At 35.0% G+C, this 20,335-nt stretch overlaps 1 protein-coding gene across 1 annotated transcript in view; it reads right to left on the reverse strand.

Moving 5' to 3' along the window:
• Positions 1–20,335, reverse strand: part of SLC27A6 (solute carrier family 27 member 6) — a 64,572-nt gene that overhangs the window by 6,444 nt on the left and 37,793 nt on the right. The window contains exons 6-8 of the mRNA XM_032625047.1: positions 11,662–11,856; positions 3,896–3,986; positions 941–1,139 (exon numbers count right to left, since the gene is read on the reverse strand). Of these exons, the coding sequence (XP_032480938.1) occupies positions 941–1,139; positions 3,896–3,986; positions 11,662–11,856 (485 nt within the window). The remainder of the gene's footprint in view (positions 1–940; positions 1,140–3,895; positions 3,987–11,661; positions 11,857–20,335) is intronic.

The raw sequence follows: 20,335 nt of genomic DNA on the forward strand, positions 1-20,335 counted from the left end.
ACTATAATAACAGTGAAGTACAAAGAAAGCATTCTCTATCTCTAATGACAGAAAAAACTGAAAGGAAAGCTATAGTTGTCTTTTGGTGTACTGACCCCCTTTAATTTCTAGGAATTAACCCCTTTGGCTCTTTTAATGCATATGAATGTTTTAATTAAAATGAATTGACGGGCTTCCCTGGTGGCGCAATGGTTGAGAGTCCGCCTGCCTATGCAGGGGACACGGGTTCTTGCCCCGGTCCGGAAATATCCCACATGCCGCGGAGCGGCTGGGCCCGTGAGCCATGGCTGCTGAGCCTGCGCGTGTGGAGCCTGTGCTCGGCAACGGGAGAGGCCACAACAGTGAAAGGCCCGCGTACCGCAAAAAAAAAAAAAAATGATTTTACATAAGGTGACCTCCTAACATGACACAAAGAAGGTGAGGAAATATAATTCATTTATTCATTCAACGTTTTTGGACTGTCTACTGTCTGTCCTCTACTGTTCTATAGTCATTGATTAGTAAAGCAAAATAAATTCATAAGCCTAAAATAACCCTAAGGAATTAAAAAAGCAAATATAAGAAAGGGAAATTTTGCTGTTTCACTATTTTTGCCATTAGGTAAAGAATTAGACCATATTTGACTAAACTGGTTTTCTGTTTTAACCCTACCATTTAAACTTCACATCAGCCTGCCTGTATCATATGCTAAAAAAAAGGAGCTCACTGATTTGGACCCAAAAGATTCGTTAAGATAATTACAAAAATGACATCAAAATGTAACTTATGTTTCAATCTAGAAACAGATGGGCAGTGAATTTTTAAACTGGTAGACATTACTGAGATAAAAGCTCTCCGTTCCCTGAAGGTAGGCAGCAGGTGGTGTATGTTTCCACAGAGCCTCACTCAGAGCAGGGTTCACAATCACGGAGCAAGCTTTGCAACCGATGCTATTTCATACCTGAAAGTGTCTCCAATACGGTCCCAAAAATAAAGGAAATTCTCCTGGTCTTGGACCATTAAATCTCCAGTGTTAAAGTAAACATCTCCCTTCTTAAAAACATCACAAAGCAATTTCTTTTCTGTTTGCTTCCTATTTCCAGCATAGCCAAAGAAGGGATTCTTTGCATTCACTGGAGAAATGAGAAGTCCAGGTTCCCCTGGGAGAGAGGTATTTTCAGTGATTTGATTAAAACTATTATTACACACACCATGCATGTACCTAAGTTGCATATGACCAACACATCCAGTGTAGCTTATATTACTTTCCTCTGAACTTATTTTTATTATATTTGACATCAATTACTCTGGGTGTCTAAATCTAACACCGTTTCACGGACTGCCAAAGCACAAATCACTTTGGAAAAGCTAACAAAAAGGAAACTGAATATAAAGAAAGGAATATTAAATTTCTTTTACATCCTGGGTGGATACAGCAATGGCCACTTTTTTTGATTATGTAGATTCTAACACTGATAATAATGACAACTATATAAATAACAACTACAATAATAATTTTAAATAAGATTATGATGGTAGCAATATTTATTTATTGGGCACTTACTATGGAGCAAGCCCCAAGAGAAATGCAACTGTCACCTTATTAATTTTTCAAAGAAATCCTTTGAAATTGATCATTATAATCCCTATTTCACAGGAAAGGCACTAGGGTACAGAAGAAGGAAGTATGTTAGCAAAGTCCAACAGATAAAAAGGAATGGATCTAGAACTCAAATTCAAGTCCCTATGATTTTTCTGTACAATATTATCTCTGATTTAATAAATATGTTATTAGAAGCTTAAGAATATGTTTTATTCCTCTGGAATGTTACTCTGGAAATCCTCAATGGACAGGAGATAAGCCACGAAATTTATTAGTTTTAATTACATTTAGACACATTATTTAAAATAATTTTTAATCAGACTTATTCAAGTTAATCAAGATACTGCCCAGCAATCAACAAGGTAAAAAACTACTAAGAGTAGAAGACAAAGGGGAGCAGCAATCACTTCCCCAGAAGATTTCAAGGCCATTGCTGACTTGTTTTGGCCACTGTGAAGAAAACTAACATCTATGTGATGGGTTAGATGAGGCTGTATTCCAGCAAACTCTAAAGCGATTTATGTCATTTTAACACTCTCTTTTCAATTCTTATTGCTCCCACTCCTCTGGACATTATGGGTTCCAAGGGCACACATACCACTGGCCAAAACTAGCCTGCCCTGACTCAGCAGGGACCCCTCACTGTCACTGTCATCACGGACACCATCATTAGCATCGTTAGCATATCACTGCCATTGTTACACTTATTGAGCACTCTCTGGGTCACTATTCTGAGCACTTTACATATGTATCCCATCTCATCCTCATCACAAACCTGTAAGACAGGGCCTCATATCGTATTCATTTTACAAGTGAAATTGAGGAAGAAAAAGTAATTTGCCCAATATTACACAGCTGCCAAATGTTGAAGTTGGAATGTTTTTAACCAGGTCCATCTGACTCCAAAGGCTGTCCTCCCTCACATATCCCATCCATCTACATCCCCTATATACATTTCAGAATTTTCTAAGCCTCTTATATTTCCCTTAAAATTTATGTTCTTTATTTTTCTTCTTCAGGACACAGGTGATAGTTTCTTCACTGACAAATTAATTATTACAAATACTTAAAAAGGTCAGAGTGTATACTTATCTTTCCCTCCCAGGCATACTTTATGAAAGACACAATGCTTTAATGTAAAATAAAATTGAGCAATCCATAATGAGAATTACAAAATTGTAAAGCAAATATTTGGGGACAATCTGTTTTTGAAAAACCCTGAGGTTGCATAAGCAGTTCTGGGATTCAAGTTCCAATATCAGATATTATTGTAATTGTAATAAATAAAACACACTAGAAAAGAGTGCTTAAATAAAGTTCTTTGCAATCTCCTTAGAAGTGACTTTTTTCTTAGATGCTGTCTATAGAGTTGAATTAGAGAAATATATTTGATAAATGCTCTTGAAATTCAGAGGATTGGGAAATTTGTTTTTTAAAAGACAAGGCTTATATTTTTGTCCAATCTTTCAGCTACCAGGAAAACAACCCAAACCCCAAAACCAAAACAAAGAAACCCAGGTCTGTGACCTTTATCTCCATATTTGAAGTCATCTCTGAAATGTAGTTTAAACATATTCTGAGGCAGTAAAAAGTAACTTTGGCCTGATTCTTTCAGACTGGATCTCAAACCAATTCTAAGGGCACATCTCTACATTTAATTTTCTAGATTGATTATATGCAGCCGCATGTTAACTGGGGTACTTGCTTTCATTAAAATTTCTAACCCAAAACTATGAGAAAGACTAGCCTGGTGGAGGGGGAGTGGGAGGAAGAAGAGAAAGGGAGGGAGGTAACTGGCCACATGCCAGGCCCTCCAGAGGGCTCTGCATACATCATCTCATTAAACTATCAACAATCACCTCCCGAAAGAAACACTGCTACCTCTACTCTGCATATGAAGAAAATGAGACTCAGACAGGTTGAGTGGCCTACCCAAAGTTGGACAGTTTCTAAGTGTGAGAGCCCAGATTTGAATCCAAGTCTGTCTCACTTTCCACTATACATAGAATCATAAATTGCCATTCATTTTTGTATTATATCTTGGTGGTACAGGACATCAGACATATGCCAGTGTAAGAGTGGTGGATTAAGAGAACTATAAGCCCACAGTAATCACTTTAAAATTTTCGTAATTACCATCTGAGTGACCCACGTGGGGCCTCTAACTTCTAATAATTAAAGCATTCTACCTGCATTAAAATTCCAAATAAGTCACTTATTAGAAATAACCACTCTTTCTCTTCTAAATTCAGTAATTAAAGAGAAATTCAAGAACTTTGCCTGAGGAGACATCTTCAAATACAAGAATCTTACCTTTTTTCACACGACTACACCAGCTGTGTTCATTTCTAATGGGTTCATCTTTCTGAAAATCATACTTTATCAAGTCAAAAGTGAAAAAAAGCTGCAAAAACAGAATGAAACAAAAACAAGATTTAGTTATTTATTTGTGCAATGACATCTCCTGGTAGTAGATTTAAATCTCAGTCAATTGAAATACAGAATTAGAATGTGGATTTATTAAAACAAGTAAGCTTTCCTGGTAAAAAGTTAAATAAATATTTAAAAATCAAAACTGAAGGTGTTAGTAACCAGCGCTCATGTACTGGCATTTACTTTCACTTCTTTTATGTTGCACCTTACCTTAGAAAAGCCTTACTAATTCTACTCTTTTCTTTTTAAGTTTTTTCTTTTTTTTGATGTGGATCACTTTTTAAAGTCTTTACTGAATCTGTTACAATATTGCTTCTGTTTTATGTTTTGGTTTTCTGGCCCCGAGGCATGTGGGATCTTAGCTCCCCGACCAGGGATCAAAATCTTAGCCACTGGACAGCCAGGGAACTCCCCTAATTTGAGTACCAGGAAGCAATCCCTGCACGAAATCACATACTCTGCTAACTATAGTTAAGAGGACACTTTCTTGCCTTCTCTTTTTTGCAATCTTTCAAACATCCCTTGAAATGGAAAGTTTTAATAGAACTAAAACGTCAACTATGTGAATGCAAGGATTGTGTTGTGTATTTTAACTTACCATCCCTTGTAAAGGGACTAGATGCCTCAAAAGTACTTGTTTTTGTCACTTACTTAGACCTTTTCCCCAGGCCTTTCAACTTAATGTCCTTAAACTAACCCTCAGTACTTCTGTACACAGTTGTGGTGTAAGATGGAAATTTGTTGGAACATCCTCATCACATCAGGAAACAAGCTAATTGGACATCTCTCCTTGACCCCCAATATTTCCAGTTCCCCTGCTCTTGTAATGTTCATATTACCATGTCATGCAGATTCACAGATCCTCAAAATCTGACCCTGGGAGAGAATTGCAGATTGGTTCAATCCAACTCCCTCATTTCATGCATAAGAAAATTGAGGTTTTCCCAATCAATTAAACAAGCAATCTTATTAACCTGAACCAGCACATAGTAAACTAAAATGGAGGTGATAAAATGAAGTGAGAACAAATAATTAGGAAGGACAAACAAAAGAGAGAAAGAGAGAAGAAGGAGGAGCATGAGGAGAAGGAGAGAAACAAATAAAGAACAAATGGGAAAATACGAATAAAATTAATGAGATAAATGTAGTAGTATAATTTATTATCAAAGACTAAACAAACATCTCAGGAAAGTCAGCATGTAACTACAATCACAATTCATTATTTGAATTAAAATACAAATGAGAGCAACTAATATATATATATTTTATAAATTTATTTATTTACTTATTTATTTATTATTTTTGGCTGTATTGGGTCTTCATTGCTGCGTGTAGGCTTTCTCTAGTTGGGGCAATGGGGGCTACTCTTTGTTGCGGTGTGTGGGCTTCTCATTGAGATGGCTTCTCTTGACGTGGAGCACAGGCTCTAAGGCGCTCAGGCTTCAGTAGTTGTGGCTCGTGGGCTCTAGAGCACAGGCTCAGTAGTTGTGGCACACGGGCTTAGTTGCTCTGCAGCATGTGGGATCTTCCCGGATCAGGGATTGAACCCGTGTCCCCTGCATTCATGGGCAGATTCTTAACCACTGTGCCACCAGGGAAGTCTGAGAGCAACTAATATTGATTGAGTACTTACTGTGTCTCAGTCACTGTGCTAAGAGCTTTTAATTTAATCATCAAAAACCCTATAAGGTAGAAATTAATATTATCCTATTTTAAGATGAGGGCCAATGAAAGACAGCAAAACAAAAAAATTGTTACTCTTGACATAAAGATTCTTATTAAAATGCAAGCTTGCATCTTGTTGGTCTTTGTCTGTAATTGGGCTAATAGGATATTGGCTACTTGCCTAATGACTGGTCAAAAGAAAGATTCCAGAGGTTCCAGAACTGCATTTATCATTTCGGCCAAACTAGAACAGAGTCCTGTTTATTACTCTCTCATGTTTTAACATGCTTTATATTTTGAAAAATTTGCCCAGCAACTGATAATATCATCTTTAACATTATTTCTTTTAGATTAATTTGGCAACCACACACATGGGTAAGATTAATTCCACACCAAATCACTGTTCAGTGTGCCTGTTATCAGATAGAGGGGACTTGATGTTCAGAAATTGAGTAATTTTATAATACAAATGAAATTTAAATATATCACTGCGTCTTCTAGAAGTAGCCTGGATCAGAGCATTAAGTTTCAGCTAGACGGATTTCTATTTTTTTTCCTGCCTTCAAGAGGACCCATGAGGTTACAAAAATGATTATGTTATAATAACACAAATAAACAGATGCCACACTTCAGTATCTCCTAAATGTATACTATACATACATGTACAGGTATAGGTATAGGAAGAGGTATACATGGCCAGAACACAGCTGCAGGGGGTCTCATTTGTAACAGTCTAGACAAATGGGTCCCCAGAACTGTACAGCGTATATCTATGTGACTGTGCACACTGGCCCTTGGAGTTCCCACACATACCTGTACGCTTTTGCATATTGAGATTTGTAAATTTAGAAGTTAGAAAGGGAACACAAAAATTATTTCCTCTATAAATAAATGAGTAGACTTTGAATCCAGAAGAAAGTGACTTGTCAAAGTCAAAAAGTCAAGTAGTGGCAGAGCTGGAACTAGAGCCATAGGTACAGTGATTCCAACTCAGGATTTTCTGCCTCAGCGTTATACTACATTGCTTTGACCTATACAGTACAGGCTCATTTATCCCACACCATAGATAAAGGGTGGTTTCTCTGTTTCCTTAAACAGAAGACCCTTAAAAGATACAAACACACACACACACACACACACACACTCATAAACTTATCATCTCTCTCTCTATCATAAGTATACATTTATACACCTATAGTAACGTAATATTATATAAAGTTGGGACATTATGAATACTCATTTCTAGGATGCACTGTTATGCAACAGCATAGTTTTCTGAATGGTTCGCAGACTTGTATTTAAAAAATAATCATTTTTTAAAAATCAAGTAAAACAGAAAAATAAGAAGAAAAAGTTAAATTTCCCCAAATTTTAACCAAAAGTAAACCATTCTTAACATGGTGTAATATATTCTCAATATAAAGTGATCCCTGGCCATTCTACCTAAAATTTTCAAAAACGCCTCCCAGTACACATGCACGTACACACAATCTCCCTTCCCTGTTTAATTTTCCTCTTTTGCACTAATGAGTATGTGCTATAGACTGTATTTTATTTATTGATCTTGTCTGTTTTCTGTCTTCCTTAATAGAACATGACCTGCACATGGGCAGGAATTTATGTGCGTTTTGTTCACTGTGCTCACTTGTGTCAGGCACACTGGAAACTTATAAACATATATAAAGAAAGTCATTTGATGAACATCATTACAAATGCATTTAAATCAAGAGGGAAAGGTATGAAACTGATTAGTAAAATAATTTATGAAAAATGAAACCACACCATTCCAGTAAATGCAATCAATTTAAATTTTCTTGAATTTAACAAAAGAAAATGGAACCAAAGTTAAACTAAAATGTGTGTTTAGCATAAGAGATACCAGGCCCTATGGGGTCAAAGAATTTAACTTTAACCACAAATTTAATTAGAGACCTGGCCTTTGCTCTCAGCTTCTGGGAGATAATCTCTCACAATGTCATGAGGGACAGGACTTTTTATTTGCCTAAGGACCTTGGGCAACCAGATAGTAACTCTATGATTGAGAGTGGGTCTCTGAGCCATGCCAATAATGTTATGTAGAGTTGGGGCTTTGGGTCACCCAGCTTGACCTCCTGAGGGACTGGAGGTGGAGGCTGACCACAGAGGCAGCCAACTAGATTTAAAAGATTGAGCCCCCGCAAAAGACTCTGGACATCAAGGCTGGGTGAGCTTCCTGAGTTGGCAATACTCCATGTATTATCACACATCAATTCCAGGAGAGTAATATCCTCCTGACTTCACAGGAGAGGACAACTGGAAGCCTTGCATTTGGTACCCTCCTGGATTCTACCCTACTGTTCCTTCCCTTGACTGATGTTAATCTATATTCTTTAGGTGTAATAAACTGTAACTATTATACAGCTTTTGGTGAGTTTTTTGTTCCTTCCAGTGAATTATCAAACTTAAAGGTGGTCTTAGGGACTCCCAAGCTGCAACTGATGTTAGATGTGAAGGCGGTCCCACGTGAACTGTTTTCTAACTTCACAGTTGGCTAAATTTCTTAGTCTCTAAAAGATGCCTACTTTAAGACAATAAAAAAAGTTTATACAAATGTGAGCAAAATGAGCCTTTTTATTAAGTCTCATACTTTATCTTTACTTTGTATCTATGGATTTACCACCATAAAAGATGAGATAATCAATACTTATACCTTCTTCTCTCCTCCCACACAATTCTCATTTTTTTTAGTTATAAGTATTTTTATATTGTCAGGATTTATATTTCCATTCGATCTACAAACATAATTCAGAGCTTTTCAATCCCCTATATTTAAGTGGATTCAAGCAAACCTTTCAACTGAAGGTGGTTCCTTCAATTTCTAAACTGCTTTATCTTCAGGTTCACTAGAATTTTTCATTCAGTGAATATAAAGAAGTAGTATATTCCTGTAAGTACATGGGAATTATATTCTCTGATTTCTTAAAAGTTTGAGAACACTACTTTGTTGCCTTTGGACTTGTAGGACAAGTTTGTTAGAACTAATATTCTTAGGTGAAAACATTACGTTCTTTTTGGGGGGGCACTGAGTGTAATGTTTTTGTTTTGAAAGATGCCTGAGACATTTCCCATCTTCACCGTATACTTTGTACATCTTTTGCTTTTTCTGCCTTAGCATCTTCTTATGGTTCTTCAATTTACGTTCAGTAATTTCACCAGAATATATATATTTCCTGATGATCATTCTGTACCATATTTTTTCCCCCTGGAACATAATGTGCTCTTTTGCTAAAGATTCAAATCTTTATTTTCAGGAAGTTTTCTTCTATTAGGTTTCAAATAGTTTTTTTCACTTTGATTTGTTTTCTTCTACCAGAACATGAATGAAGCACATGTCAGATCATTGTCTATGCTTTCAAATTTTACCTTTTTAATTTATTTTATATTATTATTTGCTTATTCTTTACATCTGTGTGACTCCTTAATCCCATCCATCTTGCTAACAATGTTTTCAGTCCTGTTTATTTTTAAGTCCTTCAGTGTGGTGTTCAACTCTGTAATATTTTCATTTTTCCCTTTTATTCTTTTTCCTTTGGGTTGAGCATGTCTACTTTCCAACTCCATTTGTTGATCTATGATTTCCTTGCATTTTCCTTTGAGCTCTTATGTTTAAAGAGAATATTATTACAATTTTTTGAACCTATGGGAAATTGTTTTTCTAAACATTTTCTGGCCATTTGGGGGGACTTATTATTTTGATATTCATCCATATATTTTTAGCTGTTTTTTATTTAGATTCATTTTCTCCCTTTCTTTCAAGTTTTATTTCCTCTATGGATTTCATGTTTGTTCCTTCCCAATTATTATTACTGGGCATAGAAAAGGAGATGGCAGTCCCCAATTTTTACTTGGATTTGTCTCTCAAATGCACTGTCACTAAATTTTTTATATTTTTTGCTTTGGGGGCATATATGGGACACACCTCCCTTCAGTTTCATGCATTTAAATAGTAAGCATAGCACAGAAGAAGGACATTTGGGTCAGAGGAACTCTGTTGCTGCTTCATCTTTTTCTTTCAGTTTTAACATCCTATCTCCATTTAGAGGCTGATTCCTCTCTCAGATGGTAAGCGTAAGCCTCCAATAAGTTTAAATTTTTGAGAGACGCACTTAAATCTCCTCACATAGTTATGAAACAGTTATTGGTCCAATTTTTTTCTGATTACCTGCTATGTGATGAAACAACATGCAAATGAAATGATAAAAGACTAGAATTCATATGACATTGGGTACTTTTTTTTCATTTTCAAACTGAAAAAAAAAAAACAGAAAAAAAAATCAGAAGTTGCCCAAATAAATTGGAGACAATCATAACTTCCTGCATTATGGACATTATAACAGTCTGACAGGGACTTTAAGATATTAGAAAATTATAATGAGGTCAAGCCAGTAATACAAAATATAAATCTTCATTGTATTCCTATTACATGATTACTTAGGAATGACTCAGCTTCACCAAAAAGCTTTAATTATGAATACCAAATTTTTAACGGAACCAGTGCAATCCATTGAGAAAATTAACTGTAAAGAATGTAATAATACTTGGTAATATCAGCACTTACTTTCCCCCAATTATTTTTGTTCGCAACACACATGTATTTCTGAAATGTCAACAAGACGCTCACAGTCCCATAAAACACATTATAAAAATAGTTTGTACCTTCTTTAAGTTTCAAACATTAGGGCAATTTATACCAGCTTTGAATCTATTTCTTTACTCTTTAAAAATTATACTTTTATCTCTTTTGATAATCCTCACTAAATGTTTCTTTTTACTTTTTTAAATTATGCTTTTATTACTTCCTACCTTTTATACTCTTTGAGTTTATTTTAGTTGTTTTTTAAAATTAACTTACAGAAATGGATATTTAGCTCACTAATTTTCAGCTATTCTTATCTGAGCTTTGAAGTGTAACATTTTCATTATGATTCAGCTTAAATTATTTTCTATTTCTATTTTTCTATTATGATTTTTTTCTTTGACTCAGAAATTTAGAGATGTTTCATCTCCAAATATATAGGAGATGATCTAGCTGTTATTTTAAACATTTCTATCTTAATTAAACTGTGGTCAGAGAACATAATCCATATATACTCAAGCCTATGAAATTTGCTGGAATTCCCTATGTAGTCCTGTAACCTTTGTGAATGTGTGATAAATGCTTAAAAATAATGGATATTCTGCAGTTTTTAAATGCAGTGTCCTATATATGTTCATTAGTTCAAATAGTTTAGTTATTGTATTATTCTAATACACTATGTCATTGAAAAAACTTTTTGCATGTTCTATCAAATAGTAAAGAGCTAAAATAAAATATTCTACTATGATTCTGGATTTGTTTATTTCCCCTTGAGGTTATATAAATTTTGATACTTTTTTAAAATTTTCATTTTTATTATTTAAAAATATTATTGTTGAATATGAATTCTATTTTGATAATTATTTCCTCCAAACAAGTTGAAGATATCTGTCCACTATATTTTGTCTTCCATGGTTGCTATTGAGAAATTAGCTGTCTTTTACTCCTAAGAAGGTAATTTTTTGGCTACTTTAAAAATTTTAGTGATATCTTGACATACTTTTTAAGGAAACCATGTATTAGAAGCCTACATATAATTTTTGAGTGATATAAAAATGAATGGAAAGTAGAAATAGTGGATTGAAAACACAGAAAATGGAGTCAAATTAATATATATTGGGACCTATGCTTGTTTATACATTATATCATTAAATTTGAAAACTGAACAAAAGAACTAACTGGGAGATAATTGAGGTTTCCACAGTCTATGGCACCACAGTTCATCTAGAGGCCACTATGTTAGTTATAGATGTTCTCAAATTTAAAAAAAGGTGATAATATTTAGCATAATTTACAAGCACAAAGTCTAGAGGAGAGGTTAGCAGATCTCAATATATTTCTTTTGTAAAGAAAATATTTTACTTACTTTGTGAAGGAAATTCACTCTCCCAACTGATCCAATTTTCCCAGTGTGATTCATGAAACAAATGTTTCCTTCAGTAGCTCCATAAAGCTCACACATCTTAATATTTCCAAATCTGTCTAAAAATTCTCTCCATACGTCACTCCGCATGCCATTTCCAACTGCCAAACGTACACAATGATCTTTTTCTCCTTCTCTCTGTTAGAAGAAAAGATTTTACTAGTAATTTATTATTTCCAGTTCCCAATTTTTTCTTTCATTGCTATTACTTAAATAGGAACCATCCAGAAGTAAGTTGCATGTGTGCAATAATGCAAAGGAGTAAAAAAAATATCATGTAAGTCCATGGCAGAACTAAGTCCAATAGCTAATGAAACTAACACTGGTCCAGAGTAATACAGCTTTATTTCCCTATATCTGGCAAAATCGCTTCCTAAATTTGAGATGCTGAAGTCTTATTTTTCCTGAAATATGCTTTCTTCCTTACCAGAATGGAGGTTCCTCAAAAAATTAAAAGTAGAACTACCATATGGTCCAACAATTCCACTCCTGGGTATTTATCTGAAGAAAACAAAAACTCTAATTCAAAAAGATACTGCACCCCATGTTCATTGCAGCATTATTTACAATAGCCAAGACATGGAAGCAACCTAAATGCCCATCAATAGATGAATGAAGAAAATGTGGTATATACACAATGGAATATTATTTGGTCATAAAGAAGAATGAAATCTTACCATTTGTGACAACATGGATGGACCTTGAGGGCATTATGCTAAGTGAAATAAGTCAGACAAAGAAAGACAAATTCTGTATGATCTCACATATATGTGGCATCTAAAAAAAACAAACAACAGCCAAAACAAAAACCCAAAACCCTGAGCAGAGAACAGATTGGTGGTTGCCAGGGGCAGGGTGAGGAGTGGGCAAAAATGGGTAAAGGGGGTCAAAAGGTACAAATTTCTAGTTATAAAATAAATAAGTCCTGGGGATGTACTGTACAGCGTGGTGACTATAATTAACAATACTGAATTGCATATCTGAAAGTTGCTAAGAGAGTAGAGTTGACCCTTGAACAACCAGGGATTAGGGACAAGGACCCTCCATGAAGTAGAAAATCCAAATGTAATTTCTAGTTGGTTCTCAGTATCACCGGTTCCACATCCACAGATTCAACCAACTGCAGATCATGTAGTACTGTGATATTTACTACTGAAAAAGAACTGCACATAAGTGGACAGGCACAGCTCAAACCCATGCTATTCAAGGGTCAACTGTAAATCTTAAAGTTCTCATCACAAGAAAAAGAAAATTTGCAACTATGTATGGTGTTGAATGTTAATTAGACTTATATTGGTGATCAATTTGCAATATATACAGTATATTGAAGCATTACATTGTACACCTGAAACTATATGTTTTATGTCAGTTATACCTCAATTAAAAAATTAGAGTAAGAATATAATATCAGCTTAGTCATGGTAAATCCATGATTCCTTCTGAAGTACCTCCAACCTTACAAAAGTAATACAAAATAACAAGAAATAACAATAAATAGACAACAATAATAGAGAAATCAATTGTCCCTGACACAGTTAAAAATGGTCCAATGAACATTCTTTACCTTAGTTCCTTTTCCGTCTTAAAGGAGATTTTAATCTATTAACTCTCAAGAAAAAAGAGAATGTGAAAGAAAGGTAATTTTACAAACTGAAAGGTAAATAGATAAAAGGCATGAGACTAAGCAGAGTAGTTAATTCTGAAATCTAAGCCCACAGTTGGGAATGCAACACATGCTCCTAAGAGTGTCAAGGAAACAACAAAAAAATGAGCAAGGCAGAAGACTTGGTTGGAAATTTGTTTAAGAAGCATCTGCACCCCTAGACACCCTGATTCAGATAATACATCTGGGAGTCTGACCTCTGCACACTGGTCAAATACTGGAGACACTCTCTGGAGAAGCCCAACCAGACACCATTTCAGATGCAGGAATCTACTGAAAACAGTAAGTTCAATGCAAGCCTGAATACTAAATGGTGAGATCTCAGAGCCAAACTAATCTACAGAGGTAGAAATCAGAATATTGTTCACATTTGGTAGGACAATGACTGATTTTTTGATGACAACCAGGGGGAATATCTTCAAGAAGAAAACAAATAAAATTGATTAAAAATACTTGAAGTGTTGTTAAATCATATTCAGAAATTTGGGTTATGATGGAGAGATGAATTAGTAACAGGCATTTAGAAAGCAAAATTTAAAAAGTCAATTATTTTCAGTAATAAAAAGTTAAAAATTGTTATTATATTTTAAATACATTATGTGTCAGCTATGAATAATATATATATAATTTTTATAATGAAAAAACTTATTATCAAAGTATTTTAAAATGATCATAATTAGATTGGTGCCATAGAGGGAGAAGAAACATATGTGTGTGAATATGTGAGTAAGAAGTCAGGTAGATGATAGTTAAGACTGAAAAATCAAGAAATAGTAACATATATGTTTTATTAAGAAATATGGAAGTAAATAAAAACCAAAATATCTTAAAATAATTAAATATGTTTACCTCTAGAGGTCAAGTATTGATAGGAGGGGGTACTGTTTTCTTGAGAGTACTATTTGATTTTTCAGAATTGTAAAAGTACTAATTTAATAAAATAAAAATTAAATTAAAAAAATAAAATAAGAGCCGAGGTGTGGATACATCAGAATCTGACTTGTGGATTTAATTAGGCCCTTAAACCCTTAAGGGTTTAAGGTAAATATTCCACTGATAGAAAAAAACAAACAAACAAAACAAACAAACAAAAAACCTCACTCAATCAAAGTAGCTACTTCCAAGACAGAGGATTATTTTCTACCACTAAATACTACCAGGAGCAATTCTGTCCTGGTTCCAACTCCCATGGGCATGTCCAGTATTGCTGACCTGGCATGGAACTAGCTCTTGGATTTTTCACTGCCATTTTCATATATAAAACAGTAGTGTTGAAAATCTAAGTATTTATTCTGCTTTAACAGAGAACAATCTTTTATTTTTATTTATTATTATTTTAATTAATTTTTTTTGGCTGCGTTGGGTCTTCAATGCTGCGCGCAGGCTTTCTCTAGCTGTGGCAAGCAGGGGCTACTCTTTGTTGCGGCTTCTCATTTCTCATTGCGGTGGCTCCTCTTGTTGCTGAGCATGGGCTCTAGGAGCGTTGGCTTCAGTAGTTGCAGCACGTGGGCTCAGTAGTTGTGGCTCATGGGCTCTAGAGCACAGGCTCAGTAGTTGTGGTGCATGGGCTTAGTTGCTCCGCAGCGTGTGGGATCTTCCTGGACCAGGGATCAAACCCTGCATTGGCAGGCAGATTCTTAACCACTGCACCACCAGGGAAGTCCAAAGAACAATCTTTTATATGGCATGATTCTTGGATGCTTTTCAGGTTAGAGATGAGTTTTAGCAAGTATTATTTATAAAATGAATTGGCACACTCTGGAAAACCAATAAGAAGGTGGTTTACAAACCAAATTCCATAGACTTTAACCTGTGTGGGATATATAGCTATACCAGCTTACTAAATAATAATATTCATCCAGAGTCATTCAACTGATATAGAAAATAAAATCATCAAAACTAGGATAAGGCTTTTGTCTAGAAATTTCAAAGTCATGTATTTAATTTTCAAGATATGTATTTATTTAAAGTATTTAAATATTTATTCTATTTTCCTTTCATTTAAAAGAAAGCCCAGAATATCATGCTTTGAGGAGTATGAAGAAAGATCAACAGATTCATTACTTAGTGTTGTGGGAAAAAAGAAAATGCATATTTCTTCTGTTGTTGATAAGCATGCACTCCTAAAACAGTAAAATACAAATGACAATTGATATAAGAGATATAAATTAGTTATTTTCAGTTTATTGAGATATAATCTAGTTTCAGTGACATTATTCAGATTTTTGTTTAACAGATTAAAATCAGGAGCATGGAAATATATATATACATATATATATATGAAAATAATATGATTCCTTTATCTATAATAATCATATAAAAATTATATGAAGCTCTGTAGCAAGATCAAAATATACAGGTATAGTTATTTTTTATTTTTTATATTTTTTTACATTTTTATTGGAGCAAAATTGCTTTACAATGGTGTGTTAGTTTCTGCTTTATAACAAAGTGAAACAGTTAAACATATAAATATGTTCCCATATCTCATCCCTCTTGCATCTCCCTCCCTCCCACCCTCCCTATCCCACCGCTCTAGGTGGTCACAAAGCACCGAGCTGATCTCTCTGTGCTATGCGGCTGCTTCCCACTAGCTATCTATTTTACGTTTGGTAGTGTATATATGTCCATGCCACTCTCTCACTTTGTCACAGCTTACTCTTCCCCCTGCCCATATCCTCAAGTCCATTCTCTAGTAGGTCTGTGTCTTTATTCCTGTCTTACCCCTAGGTTCTTCATGACATATTTTTTTTCTGAAATTCCATACATAAGTGTTAGCATACGGTATTTGTCTTTCTCTTTCTGACTTATTTCACTCTGTATGACAGACTCTAGGTCCATCCACCTCATTACAGATAGCTCAATTTCGTTTTTTTTATGGCCGAGTAATATTCCATTGTATATATGTGCCACATCTTCTTTATCCATTCATCTGTTCATGGACACTTAGGTTGTTTCCATCTCCAGGCTATTGTAAATAGAGCTGCAATGAATATTTTGGTACGTGACTCTTTTTGAATTATGGTTTTCTCAGGGTATATGCCCAGTAGTGGGATTGCTGGGTCGTATGGTAGTTCTATGTGTAATTTTTTAAGGAACCTGCATACTGTTCTCCATAGTGGCTGTACCAATTCACATTCCCACCAGCAATGCAAGAGTGTTCCCTTTTCTCCACACCCTCTCCAGCATTTACTGTTTCTAGATTTTTTGATGATGGCCATTCTGACTGGTGTGAGATGATATCTCACTATAGTTTTGATTTGCATTTCTCTAATGCTTAATAATGTTGAGCATTCTTTCATGTATTTGTTGGCAGTCTGTATATCTTTCTTGGAGAAATGTCTATTTAGGTCTTCTGCCCATTTTTGGATTGGGTTGTTTGTTTTTTTGTTATTGAGCTGCATGAGCTGCTTATAAATGTTGGAGATTAATCATTTGTCAGTTGCTTCATTTGCAAATATTTTCTCCCATTCTGAGGTTGTCTTTTGGTCTTGTTTATGGTTTCCTTTGCTGTGCAAAAGCTTTGAAGTTTCATTAGGTCCCATTTGTTTATTTTCGCTTTTATTTCCATTTCTCTAGGAGGTGGGTCAAAAAGGATCCTGCTGTGATTTATGTCATACAGTGATCTGCCCATGTTTTCCTCTAAGAGATTGATAGTGTCTGGCCTTACATTTAGGTCTTTAATCCATTTTGAGCTTATTTTTGTGTATGGTGTCAGGGAGTGATCTAATCTCATACTTTTACATGTACCTGTCCAGCTTTCCCAGCACCACATATTGAAGAGGCTGTCCTTTCTCCACTGTACATCCCTGCCTCCTTTATCAAAGATAAGGTGACCATATGTGCATGGGTTTATCTCTGGACTTTCTATCCTGTTGCATTGATCTATCTTTCTGTTTTTGTGCCAGTACCATACTGTCTTGATTACTGTAGCTTTGTAGTATAGTCTGAAGTCAGGGAGCCTGATCCTCCAGCTCCATTTTTCGTTCTCAAGATTGCTTTGGCTATTCGGGGTCTTTTGTGTTTCCATACAAATTGTGAAATTTTTTGTTCTAGTTCTGTGAAAAATGCCAGTGGTAGTTTGATAGGGATTGCATTGAATCTGTAGATTGCTTTGGGTAGTAGAGTCATTTTCACAATGTTGATTCTTCCAATCCAAGAACATGGTATATCTCTCCATCTATTTGTATCATTTTTAATTTCTCTCATCAGTGTCTTATAATTTCCTGCATACAGGTCTTTTGTCTCCTTAGGTAGGTTTATTCCTAGATATTTTATTCTTTTTGCTGCAATGGTAAATGGGAATGTTTTCTTGATTTCACTTTCAGATTTTTCATCATTAGTGTGTAGGAATGCCAGAGATTTCTGTGCATTAATTGTGTATCCTGCTACTTTACCAAATTCATTGATTAGCTCTAGTAGTTTTCTGGTAGCATCTTTAGGATTCTCTATGTATAGTATCATGTCATCTGCAAACAGTGACAGCTTTACTTCTTCTTTTCCGATTTGGATTCCTTTTATTTCCTTTTCTTCTCTGATTGCTGTGGCTAAAACTTCCAAAACTATGTTGAACAACAGTGGTGAGAGTGGACAACCTTGTCTTGTTCCTGACTTAGTGAAAATGCTTTCAGTTTTTCACCATTGAGGACAATGTTGGCTGTGAGTTTGTCATATATGGCCTTTATTATGTTGAAGAAAGTTCTCTCTATGCCTACTTTCTGCAGGGTTTTTATCATAAATGTGTGTTGAATTTTGTCGAAAGCTTTCTCTGCATCTATTGAGATGATCATATGGTTTTTCTTCTTCAATTTGTTAATATGGTGTATCACATTGATTGATTTGTGTATATTGAAGAATCCTTGCATTCCTGGAATAAACCCCACTTGATCATGGTGTATGATCCTTTTAATGTGCTGTTGGATTCTGTTTGCTAGTATTTTGTTGAGGATTTTTGCATCTGTGTTCATCAGTGATATTGGCCTGTAGTTTTCTTTCTTTGTGACATCCCTGTCTGGTTTTGGTATCAGGGTGATGGTGGCCTTGTAGAATGAGTTTGGGAGTGTTCCTCCCTCTGCTATATTTTGGAAGAGTTTGAGAAGGAGAGATGTTAGCTCTTCTCTAAATGTTTGATAGAATTCACCTGTGAAGCCATCTGGTCCTGGGCTTTTGTTTGTTGGAAGATTTTTCATCACAGTTTCAATTTCAGTGCTTGTGATTGGTCTGTTCATATTTTCTATTTCTTCCTGATTCAGTCTTGGCAGATTGTGCATTTCTAAGAATTTGTCCATTTCTTCCAGGTTGTCCATTTTGTTGGCATAGATTTGCTTGTAGTAACCTCTCATGATCTTTTGTATTTCTGCAGTGTCAGTTGTTACTTCTCCTTTTTCATTTCTAATTCTATTGATTTGAGTCTTCTCCCTTTTTTTCTTGATGAGTCTGGCTAATGGTTTATCAATTTTGTTTATCTTCTCAAAGAACCAGCTTTTAGTTTTATTGATCTTTGCTATCGTTTCCTTCATTTCTTTTTCATTTATTTCTGATCTGATTTCTTTCCTTCTGCTAACTTTGGGGTTTTGTTGTTCTTCTTTCTCTAATTGCTTTAGGTGCAAGGTTGGGTTGTTTATTCGAGATGTTTCCTGTTTCTTAAGGTAGGATTGTATTGCTATAAACTTCCCTCTTAGAACTGCTTTTGCTGCATCCCATGGGTTTTGGGTCATCGTGTCTCCATTGTCATTTCTTTCTAGGTATTTTTTAATTTCCTCTTTGATTTCTTCAGTGATCACTTCATTATTAAGTAGTGTATTGTTTAGCCTCCATGTGTTTGTATTTTTTACAGATCTCTTCCTGTAATTGATATCTAGTCTCATGGCATTGTGCTCGGAAAAGATACTTGATACAATTTCAATTTTCTTAAATTTACCAAGGCTTGATTTGTGACCCAAGATATGATCTATCCTGGAGAATGTTCCATGAGCACTTGAGAAAAATGTGTATTCTGTTGTTTTTGAATGGAGTGTCCTATAAATATCAATTAAGTCCATCTTGTTTAATGTATCACTAAAAGCTTGTGTTTCTTTATTTATTTTCATTTTGGATGGTCTTTCCATTGGTGAAAGTGGGGTGTTAAAGTCCCCTACTATGAATGTGTTACTGTCGATTTCCCCTTTTATGGCTGTTAGTATCTGCCTTATGTATTGAGGTGCTCCTATGCTGGGTGCATAAATATTTACAATTGTTATATCTTCTTCTTCTTGGATCGATCCCTTGATCATTATGTAGTGTCCTTCTTTGTCTCTTCTAATAGCCTTTATTTTAAAGTCTATTTTGTCTGATATGAGAATTGCTGCTCCAGCTTTCTTTTGGTTTCCATTTGCATGGAATATCTTTTTCCATCCCCTTACTTTCAGTCTGTATGTGTCTCTAGGTCTGAAGTGGGTATCTTGTAGATAGCATATATATGGGTCCTGTTTTTGTATCCATTCAGCCAACCTGTGTCTTTTGGTGCAAGCATTTAGTCCATTTACATTTAAGATAATTATTGATATGTATGTTCCGATTTCCATTTTCTTAATTGTTTTGGGTTCGTTATTGTAGGTCTTTCCTTCTCTTTGTGTCTTGCCTAGAGAAGTTCCTTTAGCATTTGTTGTAAAGCTGGTTTGGCGGTGCTGAACTCTGTCAGTTTTTGCTTGTCTGTAAAGGTTTGAATTTCTCCATCAAATCTAAATGAGATCCTTGTTGCCTAGAGTAATCTTGGTTGCAGCTTTTTCTCCTTCTTCACTTTAAATATGTCCTGCCAGTCCCTTCTGGCTTGCAGAGTTTCTGCTGAAAGATCAACTGTTAACCTTATGGGGATTCCCTTGTGTGTTATTTGTTGTTTTTTCCTTGCTGCTTTTAATATGTTTTCTTTGTATTTAATTTTTGACAGTTTGATTCATGTGTCTTGGCGTGTTTCTC

Source organism: Phocoena sinus, chromosome 3, assembly GCF_008692025.1.
Source record: "Phocoena sinus isolate mPhoSin1 chromosome 3, mPhoSin1.pri, whole genome shotgun sequence".
NCBI lineage: Eukaryota > Metazoa > Chordata > Mammalia > Artiodactyla > Phocoenidae > Phocoena > Phocoena sinus.